Source organism: Notolepis coatsorum, assembly GCF_963971535.1.
Source record: "Notolepis coatsorum genome assembly, chromosome: 11".
Classification (NCBI taxonomy): Eukaryota; Metazoa; Chordata; class Actinopteri; order Aulopiformes; family Paralepididae; genus Notolepis; species Notolepis coatsorum.
Window position 1 is genome coordinate 2,246,681 of NC_140175.1, and position 17,429 is coordinate 2,264,109.

General features: G+C 42.7%; 2 protein-coding genes across 2 annotated transcripts in view; one reads left to right on the forward strand and one right to left on the reverse strand.

The window, feature by feature from the left end:
* Positions 1 to 1,994: 1,994 nt before the first annotated feature.
* LOC311236466 (uncharacterized protein) lies at positions 1,995 to 3,895 on the forward strand (the record flags this gene model as incomplete). Its single annotated transcript, XM_084324146.1, has 4 exons — positions 1,995 to 2,443; positions 2,649 to 2,798; positions 2,977 to 3,269; positions 3,886 to 3,895. The coding sequence occupies exons 1-4, from the start codon at positions 2,063 to 2,065 to the stop codon at positions 3,893 to 3,895; spliced, it is 834 nt and encodes a 277-aa protein (XP_084180272.1). The 5' UTR covers positions 1,995 to 2,062.
* A 7,482-nt stretch (positions 3,896 to 11,377) lies between these two features.
* Positions 11,378 to 17,429, reverse strand: part of scarb1 (scavenger receptor class B, member 1) — a 49,306-nt gene continuing 43,254 nt past the window's right edge. The window contains exon 12 of the mRNA XM_084324079.1: positions 11,378 to 12,500. Coding sequence (XP_084180205.1) covers positions 12,429 to 12,500 — 72 coding nt within the window. The 3' untranslated portion in view covers positions 11,378 to 12,428. The remainder of the gene's footprint in view (positions 12,501 to 17,429) is intronic.

The window sequence follows — 17,429 nt, forward strand, 5'->3', positions numbered from 1 at the left end:
AGTATGATGTCATAATCAAACATTCTAGAACATTTGTGATGTCACAGTGTGATGTCATAATAGACCATTCTAGAACATTTGTGATGTTACAGTATGATGTCATAATAGAACATTCTAGAACATTTGTGTAGAGTATATATTCAACAATTCTCTCAGAAGATCTCATATCTCAGAAGTCAAGTGAAGATATCACTTGTTGTTTCCTGCTACTTGTCTGTAAGCTTGAATATATTCTGTAGATACAATTTAAAATCCCCACATGGAAAAGGAAACAATGTCCTCTACAATCCTTAATGAGCGGCCTCTGGAGGGAAGGCTCTGTGATGTGGTTATTAAAGTCAACAGCACTGAGTTGAATGCCCACAAGGCCCTCCTGTGTGACTGCAGTGACTATTTCAGGTAAGTTTAGCTTGGTTCAGGTTAGCTTGGTTCAGGTTAACTTGGTTAGTAAACAGATACCCTACTGTACTTTTTCTGTAAACAGATAATATACTGTATGTCTACTGTAAAAAGATACTATACTGTACGTCTACTGTAAAAATATACTATACTTCTACTGTAAACTGATAATATACTGTATTTCTACTGTAAACGGATACTATACTGTATGTCTACTGTAAAAATATACTATACTGTACATATACTGTAAAAATATACTATACTGTACTTATACTGTAAAAATATAATATACTGTACTTCTACTGTAAACATATATTATACTGTACTTCTACTGTAAATATATAATATACTGTACTTCCACTGTAAAAATATACTATACTGTACTTCTACTGTAAACAGATACTATACTGTACTTCTACTGTAAAAATATACTATACTTCTACTGTGCTAAGACCCTATACTTCTACAGTGAACATATATTACTACACAGGACAGAATGTTGCTTACTGTTTACTCATCAGATATCTCTATACTCTGCGTCCCACAGAGCCCTCTTCACTCGCTGGAGCGACTCAGAGAAAGCAGTCTACACTATCCCTGGGGTGTCCCCGGGTATGATGCAGCTCATCATAGAGTACGCCTACACACGCTTTGTGATGGTGACAGCAGAGAACGTGGCAGAGCTTCTGGTGGCTGCAGACCAGTTTCGCGTCACTGGCATAGTAGGAGCGTGCTCTGACTTCCTAGAAGGCCAGCTGTCTCTGGAAAACTGTGTCGGCATCTGGAGGTTCGTGGACATCTACTGCTGCCCTGACCTGAGGCGCAAGGCCCATCTCTTCATCGTGTGCCACTTTGAGGAGATGTTGCACGTCTCACAGGAGTTTGTGGAGCTGTCCCCGCAGCAACTGGTGGACATCATCGAGAGGGATGACCTGAACGTGAAGAGCGAGGAGACGGTGTTCGAGGCCATCCTCCGTTGGATCGACCACTCCTGTGAGGAGCGTAAAACACACATCCCTTTGCTGCTGCCCAAGGTAACTAATTGTATTACGAATACACAAACATGGTTGCTAGTGCCTGAGCCACATTTATTTAAAATTTTATTTTTATTATTTTACTTTTTCTTGTTTGTCTGTCTCTTGTCAAGGTCATTATGATTCATGTTACTGTTATTATTGTTGTCGTCGCTGTTGTCATTGTTATTATTATTATTATTATTATTATTATTATTATTATTATTGTACTGTTATGTTCTGTTTTATGTATGAAAATAAAAGAAAAGAAAAACATTTATAAAAAAAAGAAAAAAAATAATTGTATTAGTGTGCATTACATTAAAACAACACTAGGTTCCCTAATCCCTAGTACAGTGGTTGTCAAACATTTGGGTCCAAACTGTTCCCTAGCAACAGAAACCATCTACAACCGATGTCTAAATTGTACCCGCTGTCTGCTTGTCTCTTCCCAGGTTCGCATGGGCTTGATGAGGCCTGACTACTTGCTGAACAACGTCCAGAACAACCCTGTGGTGAGGGACAGCCACGACTGCAGGGCCCTCATCCTCAGCGTCCTGAACCCCCCTGGCTCCGACAGGCTCCCAAACCCCCTGACCCGCCCACGCCGGCCCCAGGAGGTCCTATTGGCCATCGGAGGCCGGGGTAGCATGGAGGCTTACAACATCCGAGGCGGTGGATGGATGGACGTGAGTGTTGAGGGGGAGAGTCCCCGGGCCTTCCACGCCACCGCTTATCTCCACGGTCTGGTCTACTGCGTCGGCGGCTCGGACGGCATAGAGCATCTCAACAGTGTGCACAGGTTCAACCCCGTCACTCGCAGCTGGCTGCAGTTGGCTCCCATGCACTCACTCCGCTGTCACCTCAGCGTGGTCGCGTTGGGCGGCTGTATCTACGCCATGGGAGGGCAGGACAGACACGTGGATCTGAACACCGCCGAGCGCTACGAGCCTGAAACCAACCAGTGGACAGTGATCTCACCCATGCTGGAGCACAGGAGGGGTGCCGGGGCAGCAGCCCTCCAGGGCAAGGTGGGTGGAACTGAGGGACACAGGGTGCTAGATGAACACAAGGAACGTTAGATCAGAAATCATAAATGTCTTTATTGCCAAGTAAGCTTGCACATAAAAAAGATGTGTCTGGGTCCTTTGGTGCATCAACATTAACAGACAATTAAAGTAGAATGAAATCAAATGGAATATATAAACTAAATTAGAATATTCTTTCTTATTACAGGTTTACATCTGTGGTGGCTTCAACGGGGCAGAGGGTCTGCTCACAGCTGAGTGCTACAGCCCAGACACCGACCAGTGGACTCTGATCGCCCCCATGAGCAGCAGGCGTTTGGGACTGGGAGTCGCTGAGTACGGAGGACAAGTCTATGCGGTAGGTGCACACGGAGACAAATGCTTTATACTAGATATTTCTATAGATATGTATCATTTGACTTTCAATGCTTCTGTGATGCCCTCATTTCCCTAAGTGGATTAATACAGTGTCTGCCTGCCTGCCTGCCTGCCTGAGCCACACACTAAAACATTCCTCTCATGTGTCCTGTCCTCAGGTGGGAGGGTTTGACGGTGTAAACTACCTGCGTAGCGCGGAGGCCTACAGCCCCTTGACTGACTCCTGGAGCGCCCTGCCCGACATGCTCACCCCCCGTGCCAACTTTGGCATCACGGTGCTGGACGACCTGCTCTTTGTGGTCGGAGGCTACAATGGCTTCTTCACCTCCATCTCCAAGGTGGAGCGCTATGACCAGAGCAGCGACAAGTGGACTGCAGCCGAGGACATAAAGATCCAGCGCTGTGGCCTAAGCTGCTGCATAATGCATGGCCTGCCATTTAACATGAGCCAGTACGCTGCTCCCCGTGGAGGAGGAGGAGGAGGAGGAGGAGGAGGAGGAGGAGGAGGAGGAGGAGGAGGAGCAGGAGGAGGAGGAGGAGGAGGAGGAGGAGGAGGAGGAGGAGGAGGAGGAAGAGGAGGAGGAGTAAGAGGAGGAGGAGGAGCAGGAGGAGCAGGAGGAGGAAGATGAGGAAGAGTAGGAGCAGGAGCAGGAGGAGGAGGAAGATGAGGAAGAGTAGGAGCAGGAGAAGGAGGAGGAAGAGGAAGATGTGGAAGAGTAGGAGGAGGAGGAGGATTAGGAGAAGGATGAGGAAGATGAGGAAGAGGAGGAGGAGGAGGAGGAAGATGAGGAAGAGTAGGAGGAGAAGGAGGAAGAGGAGGAGGAGGCAGCAGGGGATCCATCTAAGAACCATAAACATTTATTAGACCAAAATAAATCCTAAGAAATTAATAAATTACTATCAGCCAAAGGTGGTGCATTTCTTTCTTCTAGTAATTCAGACAATATCTGTTTTTAGTTTGTGTAATGTAATGTAATATCTGTTTTTAGTTTGTGTAATGTAATGTAATATCTGTTTTTAGTTTGTGTAATGTTATGTAATATCTGTTTTTTTTGTTGTTTTTTTAGAGCGCCGTGAGAGGACGTTCGTTGTTTAGAATGGCTTTGAAATAAGTTATTTCTAATGACCCTTTAACTGAAAATGACGTGAGACGTGAGGCAAACGAGAAGAACATAATAATTGTTTTATTTTGACTTTTCAAGCCTGAAGAAATAAAAACAAACACACCTCACTTGAACTTCTGAATACCTCACTTGGCTCCATCTCCAAGTCTGTATGACACATTTCTATATATGGGTTAGCTTCAATGTTAGATTGAATGCATCTCCTATAACGACACTGTCGTGCCTAAATTAAGACGTTACACAGCTGATACCAATTGTATTATCAATGCACGGCTAATTAAGTGTCCGCGACCCGATGGTTGGGGACCTCTGCTCCGTTATGCACAAGTTTATAGACTTTCGGAGTGCGTATATTATTCAATGAGACTGCCAGCCAGCTTTTTCTCGACGGAGAAATACAATTTCAATTGTGACGAGAGAAGTCAGATACAATTGAACACAAACGGTTCCAAAGATATTAATGTTTTGCGGCAAATTTTCACCCCGCAATGGATTTTGGTGCGTCTATGAACACACTATGAATTGAAAATGGGGGACCCTGATGGAAACAAGACAAACGTCTTTCTCTGGTCTGCATCCCCTTAATTGTGTGTATTGAGCCGTACTGTATTGTACCCATTCTGCAATCTGTTAAATAAAGTTTTCATTCATTCATTCTCATCTCCTCTCTCATCTGTGCGTCTCCTCTCCGACACCCGAGACAGCAGGGAGCAGCCAGTGGCCACTCCCCTCAGACGCAACTGTATTCCACACAGCGAGGAAAATAATACAGTCGGGCAATCTAACAAGAATTAACGTATTTACAAGTGTGTCAGTGTAATGGTGAAGTCAAGTGCTTTGAGCAGGATCAACTTATAACTTATATTGTTACAGTATATAAAAATACCGTTTTTACCTTTGTGCAGTAACTGAAGCTGACACTAGGGGGTGCTGCCGCACCCGCCGCACCCCCTGTTCCAACGTGCCTGATGTAATATCTGTTTTTAGTTTGTGTAATGTAATGTAATATCTGTTTTTAGTTTGTGTAATGTAATGTAATATCTGTTTTTAGTTTGTGTAATGTAATGTAATATCTGTTTTTAGTTTGTGTAATGTAATGTAATATCTGTTTTTAGTTTGTGTAATGCACATAATATGGGCACCCCCAACCCAAGCAGATTGCAGATCACTCTCTCTATATGGAGGTAAAAAAGAAAAGAAAAGAAGAGGCACAAAAGGGCAGGTGCTTGTGCACCCGTTGGGCTCTATACAGTGCACGTGCCTGCTCGCTGTGCCCTTGAGCAAGGCACCTCAGCTTTAACCGCTCCAGTGTTCGCTGTTCAGGGGCCAGTAGTAGAGTACCTGACCATAGTGTCTTTATACCTGTATCACTGGACATCTAAATGCATATTAAATCAAATCAAATTGATTTGTAAAGCCCGAAATCACAAGTTAATGTCCCCATGGGCCGGACAAGTCTTCTTTAAACTATTCAAGAAGAAACATCCCAATAAATCAAGAACAAAAAACCCACCATGAAATCCAAAATAAATGTAAAGTAATAAATGCAACACTCCCAGACATACCCCAGCAAAGGTAAGGAAAAACCTAGCAATAAGAAAAAAGCACCACAGGCGATGTGGAGGAGAGAAACCTTAGAAGGGCCGTTCAAAGGGGGATCCCCCTTCTTGGATGTCGGTGATAATAGTGTTGCTATGGATGGGTGGAGAATAAAACAGGCGAATAGTTGGTATGTATGTACATATACGTGTAATAAAACACAAATATGTGCATGCAATAGCAACTGGGGTACTTAAGACAATTTTTGAAACATTTAAATATATTACAACTCTGTACATGAGTATGATTAGCATTATACTCAGTAGAACAAATGTATATATCTTATACCCAGCTTAATCACTATATATTACTATTGCACTTTACTGTTACATTTGCACTCGGGTTGGATGCCCCACTTATTTTCATTGTAATGTAACTGGTACTATAACCTGAATGATGGTCCTAGAGGTCAGTGATTTGATGCTCTTTTGGTGTTTTGGTGATGGTGGCGTAAGAGAGTGCCGTCTTAACAGGTCGTCGGAAATCTCCCATATAGGCATTGGATTGGGTGGAGAGCTGGTGACTGCATGCGAATGCCCTCGTATGCCCTGTGTATGGGGACATGTCACCCATATAGAAACACACCTCTTCAATCAATATCTGAAATGCAAATAAATAAATAACCTTCTTAATAAATATAATATTTATATTGTAGTGGGTTCTATAGAGACATAATTCCCCATGGTATTGTTATGATGTGTTGATGGGGCACTGTCACTTTAAGGAGGTTGGTTTTGGGGTTGGGCTGAGAGGAGACGCCCTGTGTGGGGTTTCATTGATAAATGTTTGATTACTACGAGCTGTCAGAAGCTAGCACGGCATAGTTCTGACAGCTGTCACTTGTGCTACTGCGAAATAAATGACACACGGCTTTGTGTTGTCAACTGATAGAAATTGTGCGTTTCTCTATTCCGACGATTTCTACAATATAATATATATATAAATAACTGTCTTTTACTAGTACCTTACTACTATGTACTATGTTACTATCCGTATACTACTACCTACCATGCTAATATGTCTATTATACTATGCACTCAGGGTGTAACACTAAAGTTCAACACTATTTGCCAAACAATGCCACTGACCATAAGCTGCCAGAGATGCACATCTCCTGCTGACCAGAAAACCACACACTTTTCTGATAGTGGGGTGCCTGGACACTCAGTCATTTAAAATGTATATGCGAAAGTTTCGTTTTCACTTCTAATTTGAAGATAAGGATCTATAGAACAATTTGGGCTTGAGTGTCAAGAAACCAGTTGAATTTAATAAAAATGTATCCAAAATGGCCACAATCGAAATCATGAATTCTTTAAAAACGTCTTAATGTTCACACAATTGCTGTGTAATATAATTTTGTATTGCTATTTTAAGTTAATACTGTGTGAGAAATCAACTGGAGTTCAAATATTGATGTTTTGAATATTCTGGTATGGCAAAAATCAAAGATGGCTGCAATTTCTGTATTTATTTCGAATTACGCTTCATAACTTTTATTCTATTGAACCTAGAAAAGTGATGTTGGTGCCTGTACCTAGGTTTTCATGAATGAGTAATTGAATAAAAATTAAATAAACATGACTTACTGTTGTTCCATGAGAAGAAAACACAGAAGAAGACAGCAAATAAGCTGAGAATGCAACACTTCAAACATCATGCAGAGCTCTATGGGAAAGCTTTTATTGTGATAGACACAATACACGTCAAGTAGAGATATTTCTGTTGACGAGGAGTTAGTTGGGCCAGGTGTAACAAGACATTTTCTCATTCCTGTCAAATAAGTTGTTAACAGATGGACAGTTCCCAGATGACAAGGATGTCTACATCACTGCAGGTGATCAAGTCCACTATGTTGGAAACAGTCCACCAATGGATCAATGCAACCATGAGGAAGCTGACACTCGTGTCCTATAATACATCTCCTCCACGCCCTCCAAACATCATCACTTGGGAGGGTGCATACTGGAGATACAGATGTTTGTCGTAATCCTTCTGACTAATTTCCATCACATCAAGCCACTAACAGATACACACCCACTCAGGGACGTGCACAGGACTTTAGAGGGGCAGGTGCTCAAAGGCTGAAAAGGGCACTATACCTGTGTGTGTTTTAACTGAGCGCACGTAGCGCACAAGCCCGATTTTTAAGGGCCATTTTCGGGCGGGGGGGGGGCCCTTTTTATGCTTTTTGGGGGGTTTTGGTGATCAAATATTGAATATTGAACTATAATAATCAGTGCAGGAGCTCACTTATCCTTGAAAGACACTTTTATCACTGACTTAAAAGGCCCATACATCTCCATAAATGTTCAGGGGGGAGGGAATAAGTGCTTACCCTACAGACCCCAAGAAGTGCTGTATATTCTGTATTGTTTAATATAAATGCATTTTTTATTCCAATCCTGATTTGTATTTGAGATTCCCAAATCCCATCGGACTTGACTTCTTCGTGTCCCTCAGTGAGTGTAATACCAGCATTCAACTGTATGCGCCACAGCGGTTTCTATCATCATCATCATCATCATCATCATTCATCATCATCATCATCATCACCACCCACGCTATGCATAAAATATATAGGTCCGCGGAGAGGCACGCTGAGGAGGCCGTGCAAACTGCAATGGAATATGGGGCATCTCTCTCTCTTTACCTAATATTTGGATTCTATCCTGACATTTTCAGTTGGAAGGGCAGTCTATATGCGTAACGATTTTTTTTTTATTTATTTTTTTTCAAAAAGGGCACTTTTTTTTATGAGGCTCAAAATGAAATCCGCTATGAATGTTGCCAGTGCGTTTTTGTCCTCGGCACAGTGTCCACCGAAGTGAGCAAACCGGTTTAACGCCTCAGCAACGGCTCTCGCTGTAGTCTGCATGGTGACTATCAGAAGAGCACTGTCAACACGCTGTTTATAATACCCATCAATGGCAATCCACTTAATGGCGTCACCGCCGTGGCTGCCTGACCAATAAGCATTTAGGCCCCGTTTAGACGGAAACGCTAGCAGGTGAATCCGCAAAAATATTTTTGCGGATGTGCCTTTCGTTTATACGGAAACGGCGTTTTTACGGGGTGAAACCGCAAAAAAGTGAGACTACCTTCCAGGGTGGAATTCCTAGAAACGCAAAAGCTTTGCGATCTCTTCTAAACTATCAAAACGTATAAATCTGTTAAAACGATGACGAAAGGGTTGTCACGGCTGTGGTCGCGCGTACTGCTTACGTCACAGGTAGCAGGTATGCGCCAGTAGCCGAGACGTAAACAAAGCAAGTATGTCTGACTTATATCAACGGAGATCACCTGAAGGCTACATTGGCAGTACTTTTAACCCTTTCACTGCCACACGAGTCACACGACAGAAGGTTAACCCTTTACTATCACACAACCGGCTGTCGTGTGGCAGTGAAAGGGTTAAATACACAAGAATCTGTCCCGCGGCGTGAGTGGACCCACTGTCTGTGAGTGACTCTGCTTTGGTGCAATCACATTCCCCATCCACAGTCTGCGAATCAGAGGCAGAGTAGGGCGGGTCTTCACAGCACGTCATGTGACATATGCGCCAATCGTGTGACAGTGGGGCTCCGTCGTCTCGAGTCGTTACAGCGTCGTCTGCACGCAGAATTCCATCCCAAAACGCTCGTCTAAACGTAAAATTAAAAGTGAAACCGCAAGATGACTTTTGCGGTTTCTGTTCACAAAACGCTCGTCTAAACGGGGCCTTAGATGTAAATACACGTCAAAGAAAAAGATAGCCACTTTCTGAGAAGATACTTCATCTGTAATGTAATGTAATGCAACCAAGTGACGGATCTCGTCGGGTCAGGTAGCATTATGTCGGGAAAAATGAAATGAAATAAAGAACATGTGAATTAAATAAGTTACAACGAAGTTTAGGCTATTAAATTGCTTTAAAAGCCATGCATGCATAATGCGTGAATAACAAGGGAGGGGGAGAGAGAGAGCAGGATGTGTTTTAATGTCCTGACCAATAGCGCATCTTGAAAGGCGCCTGTATGGAAAATGCTGACGAAATATAATACATAAGTTGTTTGTTATTTTCTTTGCGTTTCCCTATTGAATGAATTTACTTTCTTATGCCATTAGGTTGCAATAAATTCACTCGAACGAAATTCGTTCGCTCATAAAATTTGTGACATTCTAAATGTGTTTTAATGTTGTTTAATGACAATACACCCGAGTCCCGACTCGCGTTTTATGATGAAAGTCTTTTTAATATAGACACTGCGTTTGTCACAAGTTAAGTTGCTATAACTTATAAGGTTAAGATAAGTGTATTAACATTTTCCTTCTCTCTGCTAAGAAAGGAGAGCGTGTGTCCTTGTGTGTGTTTTTAACACCTCGTTAAGTACCTGTGAAGATTAATGCATGAAGCACACGCAGACAGACCACACCCAGCGTAAAGCCCTCGCTTGTAGTTTTTGCCACAGTAATGAGAGACAATACTGTCGAACTATCTAATAATAATTAACTCATTTACAAGTTGTATTTAAGTTTGCAAATAAGGGAACAGAGCAATGACATTTCAAAGCAGTCAAAAAAGCAAGATTTCGATTTTTTTTTGAAGTGCAAGACATTTTCGCATTTTCTGACACTTGTATCTCACCGCACTAAGTCTGGGTTGGTGACGCCGAGTCAAGTTCAAGTTTCTTTAATAGTTGTCATACAGAAGTACAGAATACTTTTATACAAAATGCTTCTTACTGTTACGCTCCACCCCTATTAAGTAATAACGAGACAAGACATTCAACAGTAAAAGTTTCCCCAAAGGCACATTTATTATTCATATGAATACGTATTATTAATAATAATAATAATTCATATTATTAATTCATTCCACATCATTTATCCACATAACTATAATCAGGGGTCTAGGACATGAGGCACATCCAATTCCAAATACAAGTGTATCCAGACCCTTTCGAGAATAGAGTACTACCACAAAGTACTACCACAAAGTACTACCACAAAGTACTACCACAAAGTACTACCACAGAGTACTACCAGACAGTACTACCAGACAGTACTACCAGACAGTACTACCACACATGTAAGAATGTGTCTCTTAATGCTACAGTATGCCTTGATCAATGAATCATTGATCCACAAGAATAAAAAAAAAAAAAAAACGTTTAAAATGGACTCCCATGAACCCCTCCTCCTTAGCATAACCGTCTGTAGTGTGGTAGTGAAAGGGTTAACCTGATGTTGTGTGGCAGTGAAAGGGTTAACCGTTTGGTAGTGTGGCAGTGAAAGGGTTAACCGTTTTTGGTAGTGCAGCAGTGAAAGGGTTAATAAAATATTGACCCAACTCAGCACATTATGTTGGTCCCTTGGTCCGGTGAGCTCAGTGAGACAGGTGAGCTCAGGGAGACAGGTGAGCTCAGTGAGACAGGTGAGGAGCTCAGTGAGACAGGTGAGCTCAGTGAGAGACAGGTGAGCTCAGTGAGACAGGTGAGCTCAGTGAGAGACAGGTGAGCTCAGGGAGACAGGTGAGGAGCTCAGTGAGACAGGTGAGCTCAGTGAGACAGGTGAGCTCAGTGAGACAGGTGAGCTCAGTGAGAGACAGGTGAGCTCAGGGAGACAGGTGAGGAGCTCAGTGAGACAGGTGAGCTCAGTGAGAGACAGGTGAGGAGCTCAGTGAGACAGGTGAGCTCAGTGAGACAGGTGAGCTCAGTGAGAGACAGGTGAGCTCAGGGAGACAGGTGAGCTCAGTGAGACAGGTGAGCTCAGGGAGACAGGTGAGCTCAGTGAGACAGGTGAGCTCAGTGAGAGACAGGTGAGCTCAGTGAGACAGGTGAGCTCAGTGAGACAGGTGAGGAGCTCAGTGAGACAGGTGAGCTCAGTGAGACAGGTGAGCTCAGTGAGACAGGTGAGCTCAGGGAGACACAGGTGAGCTCAGTGAGACAGGTGAGCTCAGTGAGACAGGTGAGCTCAGTGAGACAGGTGAGCTCAGTGAGACAGGTGAGCTCAGTGAGAGACAGGTGAGCTCAGTGAGACAGGTGAGCTCAGTGAGAGACAGGTGAGCTCAGTGAGACAGGTGAGCTCAGTGAGAGACAGGTGAGCTCAGTGAGACAGGTGAGCTCAGTGAGAGACAGGTGAGCTCAGTGAGACAGTGTATTTATCAACGAACAAGTCCGAGTCCTCGTCTGCACCTTCCCGAGTCCGAACGCGGTCGCCGCTCGAGTCCGAGTCCAAGTCCGAGTCATCGGTTCTGCAGTCCCAAGACGAGTCACGAGTCCTGAACGTCAGTCCTGGACTCGAGTTACTACAACACTGCAGTCCCACGGAGGAGAGAGGCGGGGCCACAGGAGAGAGGCGGGGCCACAGGAGAGAGGCGGGGCCACAGAGTCCCGTTAGTGAGGTGTCCGACCCATCAGCATGTGAATGAATGAATGAAAACGTTTATTTAAAATGGCCACCACAGCTACATTGGACCAGCCACAGTGGACACAGACCAGATGTGTTGTTTTGCGTGTTTATAGCACAAGTGCTAGTTTTCAACACTAGTCCATTGAGGCTTTTCTAAAAGATAGAATACAATTAATTAACAGTAAAATACAGACAATTAAAAAATCACAAATCAGAACAAATAGTTACCAGAGCAAGAGTCCGTGATCAAAACAACAAAACCAGTCCGCTTCTACACACGTGAGCAGCACTGCTGCATTGATTTCAGCCGCACCTCGAGTCCTCTGCTGAAGACGTTGGCATTGGGACTCCAGTTTTAAGCGAGCAGGCAGAGAGTTCCATGAGTTTGCCCCGTTAGTTAACGGAGAAGGCAGACCGTCCAAACGAACTCTTGCACATCGTGGGAACGGTACAGTCACCGTTATTGGAAGCCTGTGAGTGTGAGTGTGTGTTGATCATCGGTCCGTATCGACTGGCAGCAGGGGGCTTCGTGCGTCGGACTTGGAAGCCTCCCCACAGTCGTGGGCCTGCATTGGGACCAGAGAGAGAGAGAGGACAGCCAGCGTCAGGGAGATGTTTCAGAGATCAGGACCCACAACACAAGCTGAGAGAACAATGGGTTCGCATTAGGGATGTTCCATATTGTTTTTTGTTTTTTTTTTTTTTTTTTACTTAAATTTTTATTAACATTTATAGACAAACAACACTTACACAAAAATGGATCCCATAACATAACATGAAAGAATGCAGTGAACATAAATGGTTACATGAATAGCATTGTTGGTTATATGTTTCCACTACAGTTGTTTTTCCAGGCACTTAATACAAAGACTGATTGTATACCGCCCTTGAACAGGTATAGACAAATTTAATACCTACTCAAAAGGATTAGATACTGACTAAGGTAAATATGTATGGTATGGGTCCAGTGACCCTCCTTGAATTTCCTTCTTCTCTTATCCTTCGCCCTTTCTATTTCTTTTATACTAAATTTCTCTTTGCCTTTTGATTCACCCATTTACAAACCACATCTTCCTTGATTATTAATACAACATTGTTAAACAGACATAAATAATAAAGTACAAAAAATGTAATACAATTGTAATGCCCAAAAAAAATAAAAATAAAATCAGAAAATACTAACTAAGTCAAAAGTGTGTGACATGGGTTCAGAGACCCTCCTTGAACATCTTTCCTCCTTTACCCTTCGCCCTCTTGTGATGCATTTGGTTCTTCCTCTGTGATGTCGTTTTCGTTCCCCTTGTAATCCTCCCACTTTCCCCATCTTTCTCCAAATTTCTCTTCCTGTAACCTCAGCATGTGTGTTATCCTCTCCATATCCTGTATCTCCTCCACTATTCCTACCCATTGTGCTATTGTCGGTGGGTCTTCTTTGTACCACAGTCTTGTTATTGCTTTTCTGGCCGCTATCAACATTATCTTTATTCATATTGGCTTTTTTTACCGATATCCGATATACCGATATTGTCCAACTCTTAATTTCCGATACCGATATCAACCGATACCGATATATGCAGGGTCCCCCCCCCCCCCCCCAAAAAACTGAATAATTTCAGGTAATTAACATTACATATCTCTTGTCGTGGAATTAACACAACATTATGCATACTTTTGACAATAGAGAATAGAATAAAATAAGAATTTGTCCTTACTTGCTTGCCTCGGTAAATAAAGGTTAAATAAATGTAAAAAAAACAAAAAAAAAAACTATACAGATAATTTCCGACATTATATTTTAATGCCAATATCGGCCGATAATATCGGACGTCCCTAGTTCACATCAAGTCACGCTCCAGGACAAAAAGAAGCCGGTGGCTTGTCATTCACTGCAGTCGAACGCTGCAAAGAATAAGGTTAATAAGGTTGTGATTGTTGTATAGTATAGTTAGTAACAGCAAGTATATCATAGGGACATGGAAGAAAAACTGCACATCGTATATGGTATGTACATAGGATCCAGTGCCTTTAAGCGATTTATTAACATGTCTATTTACCATGTCTAATCTAGTTATCTTTTTTATTATTATTACTATTGTTTTTATTGCACAATCGAAGCGGGCATGGCCAACCGCATTTCACTGTATGCCCTGGTAGTGATGTGATGAGTGAAAACTCTTGAATCTCTCTCTCTCTCTCTCTCTTGAATCTTGGTTAATGGTGGTCAGTTCGGGGATGCAGCCATAAGCTCTCCACTGGTTTGATTGATTGAATGACTCTGATTCAGAGGAATACACTTCTGAGAAGAGTGAGTTTAAATAGAGCAACTTCTGAGAAGAGTGAGTTTAAATAGAGCAACTTCTGAGAAGAGTGAGTTTAAATAGAGCAACTTCTGAGAAGAGTGAGTTTAAATAGAGCAACTTCTGAGAGGAGTGAGTTTAAATAGAGCAACTTCTGAGAGGAGTGAGTTTAAATAGAGCAACTTCTGAGAGGAGTGAGTTTAAATAGAGCAACTTCTGAGAGGAGTGAGTTTAAATAGAGCAACTTCTGAGAGGAGTGAGTTTAAATAGAGCAACTTCTGAGAAGAGTGAGTTTAAAGCTGTAAAGGAATGTGAATCACTACCCACTTTCAAAAACTCTCTCAAAAAACACCTAAGGGAGACTGCAACTCGAAACTGGCCCCTGTAAATGTCCGAGCACAACCCCCGCCAATGTACAGTAAATTACCAAGTATGGTCTTGTCAATAATCCAATGTACAGTGTTGTTTGTACAGTTGTACAGTGTCCCCCACCCACCCCTCCTACCCAACCCCCCCCCCCCCCCCACTCCTACCCAACCCCCCCCCCCCCCCCCCCCCCCACTCCTACCCCCCCCCCCCCCCAACCACCTCCAATGTACAGTCCCACCCCCACCTACCCAATCCAATGTACAGTTTCTACGCCTAATGTATATACTCTGTTCTTTCTGGACTCTTTTTGTATCACAAATACAGTACTGTAATTGCAAATCTGGTATGTCATAAATGTATAGATGTAGCAGTACTGTCTATCTGTATGTCATGTATGTCATATATGTTACGATGAATTGGAAATGGGGGACCCTGGTGGAAACAAGACGAAAGTCTTTCTCTGGTCTGCATCCCCTTAACAATTGTATGTATTGAGCTGTACTGCACTGTACCCATTCTGCAATCTGTTAATAAAGTTTTCATTCATTCATTCATTCAAATAGAGCAACTTCTGAGAGGAGTGAGTTTAAATAGAGCAAGCAGCAACTTCTGAGAAGAGTGAGTTTAAATAGAGCAACTTGTGAGAGGAGTGAGTTTAAACTCATCTCACACAATACAATATGCACAATCATTTAACAATATTTGATTTGACAGTGACTGAAAAGGTACAGACTGAAGCATAATGCTTATATATGCCTGTCCTATATTCTTAACTAAATTAAGACTCAAAAACAATATTCTAAAAGAAAATAGCAAAAAACAGTATTATTCACCTTTGTAGTTTTCAAAAATAGCTTTACAAACCATTTTTTTAAAAACCAAAAGCGAATGACTCATTCTTAACTGTACATCAGCATTGTTCCACAAGTTAACCCCAATAATAGAAATACACACTCCTTTTAATCCCTTTCTTAGCTTTTTGAACAGTACATTTACAACTGCACCCTGTCCGATATGCAGACACATGCTTCCAACTCTCACAGGGTTTGACAGTGAAACTGTAAATATGTTAACCACCACATAATAACCCCTGGTCATGCATATCATGGAGGCGGAGAGCGCTTCCTCTAAGCACACATCCTCGGAGAACTAAATTAATCATGTTCACATGTCGCTGTTTGTTTCAGTTCTCCCAGAGAGCCGGCTGCCAGCGACCACATGTCGTCGTCATCAAACACGAGGTGTTTTCAGACCCTTGCTTCTCCTGGTTCTACACACCGATAACACTCACTTTGAGAACAGGAAGGGTTCACTGCAAGTCAATGGGCTCTGATTAAACCAACCCAGGGGGAAAACAGTCATGGTGAGGAAAAACAACAACAACATGAATTAATTCATAAATGAATACAATGTGTTTGTGTGTGTGTGTGTGTGTGTGTGTGTGTGTGTGTGTGTGTGTGTGTGTGTGTGTGTGTGTGTGTGTGTGTGTGTGTGTGTGTGTGTGTGTGTGTGTGTGTCTGTGTGCGTGCGTGCGTGCGTGCGTGCGTGCGTGTGTGTGTGTGTGTGTGTTTTTTGATTGATTGATTGAACATGTTTTTAACAGATTGCAGAATGGGTACAATACAGTACGGCTCAATACACACAATTGTTAAGGGGATGCAGACCAGAGAAAGACTTTCGTCTTGTTTACATCAGGGTCCCCCATTTTCAATTCATCAAGACATTTATGACATACATGACATACAGATATACAGTACTGTTACATCCAGACATTTATGACATACAAGATATACAAATATACAGTACTGTTTTTAAGAGACAGAGTTTCTAAAAGAGAGTATATACATTTGAGGGGGAAGAAACTGTACATTGGAGGGGGTTGGGTTGGGTGGGGGGGGGGGGCGGTTTGGACATTTACCGGGGCCAGTTTCTAATTGCGGCCTCCCGTAGGTGTTCTTTGAGAGCGGTTTTAAATGTGGGTAGTGATTCACATTCCTTTACAGCTGTGGGTAGGGCGTTCCACATTGTTGTGGCATAATTTGCTAAACGTGTTTAGTCCCTTGTTTGAGCCGAATCTGGGTTGAACATGATTTGTGGAGCTCCCTCTGGTGTTGTGGTCGTGGTATTCACTGACCTTTGGGAAGTATTTCGACATGTACATGGGTACCTTAGTGGTGTGTGTGTGTGTTTACATGAACCCACCTGAATCATTCACGATACATTTGTCCTTCTGCGTTTACTGGGCTTCTGAACCTTTTACGGAGTATTTCACAGACGCCTAAGAGACGACCAAACTTTCTTTACTAATCAGCCAATCGGACAAAATACACAGGAATTTTTCGAATTGGGAATTTATAGCGTGTCCAGTCGGAGGCAGCACAGTGTGCAGCTTTATATTTCTCTGATTGCATAAAGAGTATGGATCATAAAGAGTATGGATCATAAAGAGTATGGATCATAAAGAGTAATGGATCATAAAGAGTATGGATCAGCTGATTGTGGATCAGATTAGAGAGCCCATGCAGTGGGTGGATCCCCCAGTCCGTGCAGCTGACACGGTGTACAAGTGACCGGTTGATTAAATGATTCTCATTGGCCAATCAGAGCGTGGTAACATTTGGCTTGATTGCTAGACATTTGAGGGACTGGCGGCAACACATGCAACAAAACTAAACTAAACACCTTAAACACATTATGACTCTGGAAGATGAATGATCAGCACAGGGTTGTATTATACAAATCACTGGATGGTTGTTTTCAAACCAGTAAAGCCTGTCAGACCCGAGTGGAGGCGGGTAACATTTACTACGAGGCTGGTAGAAAACATCC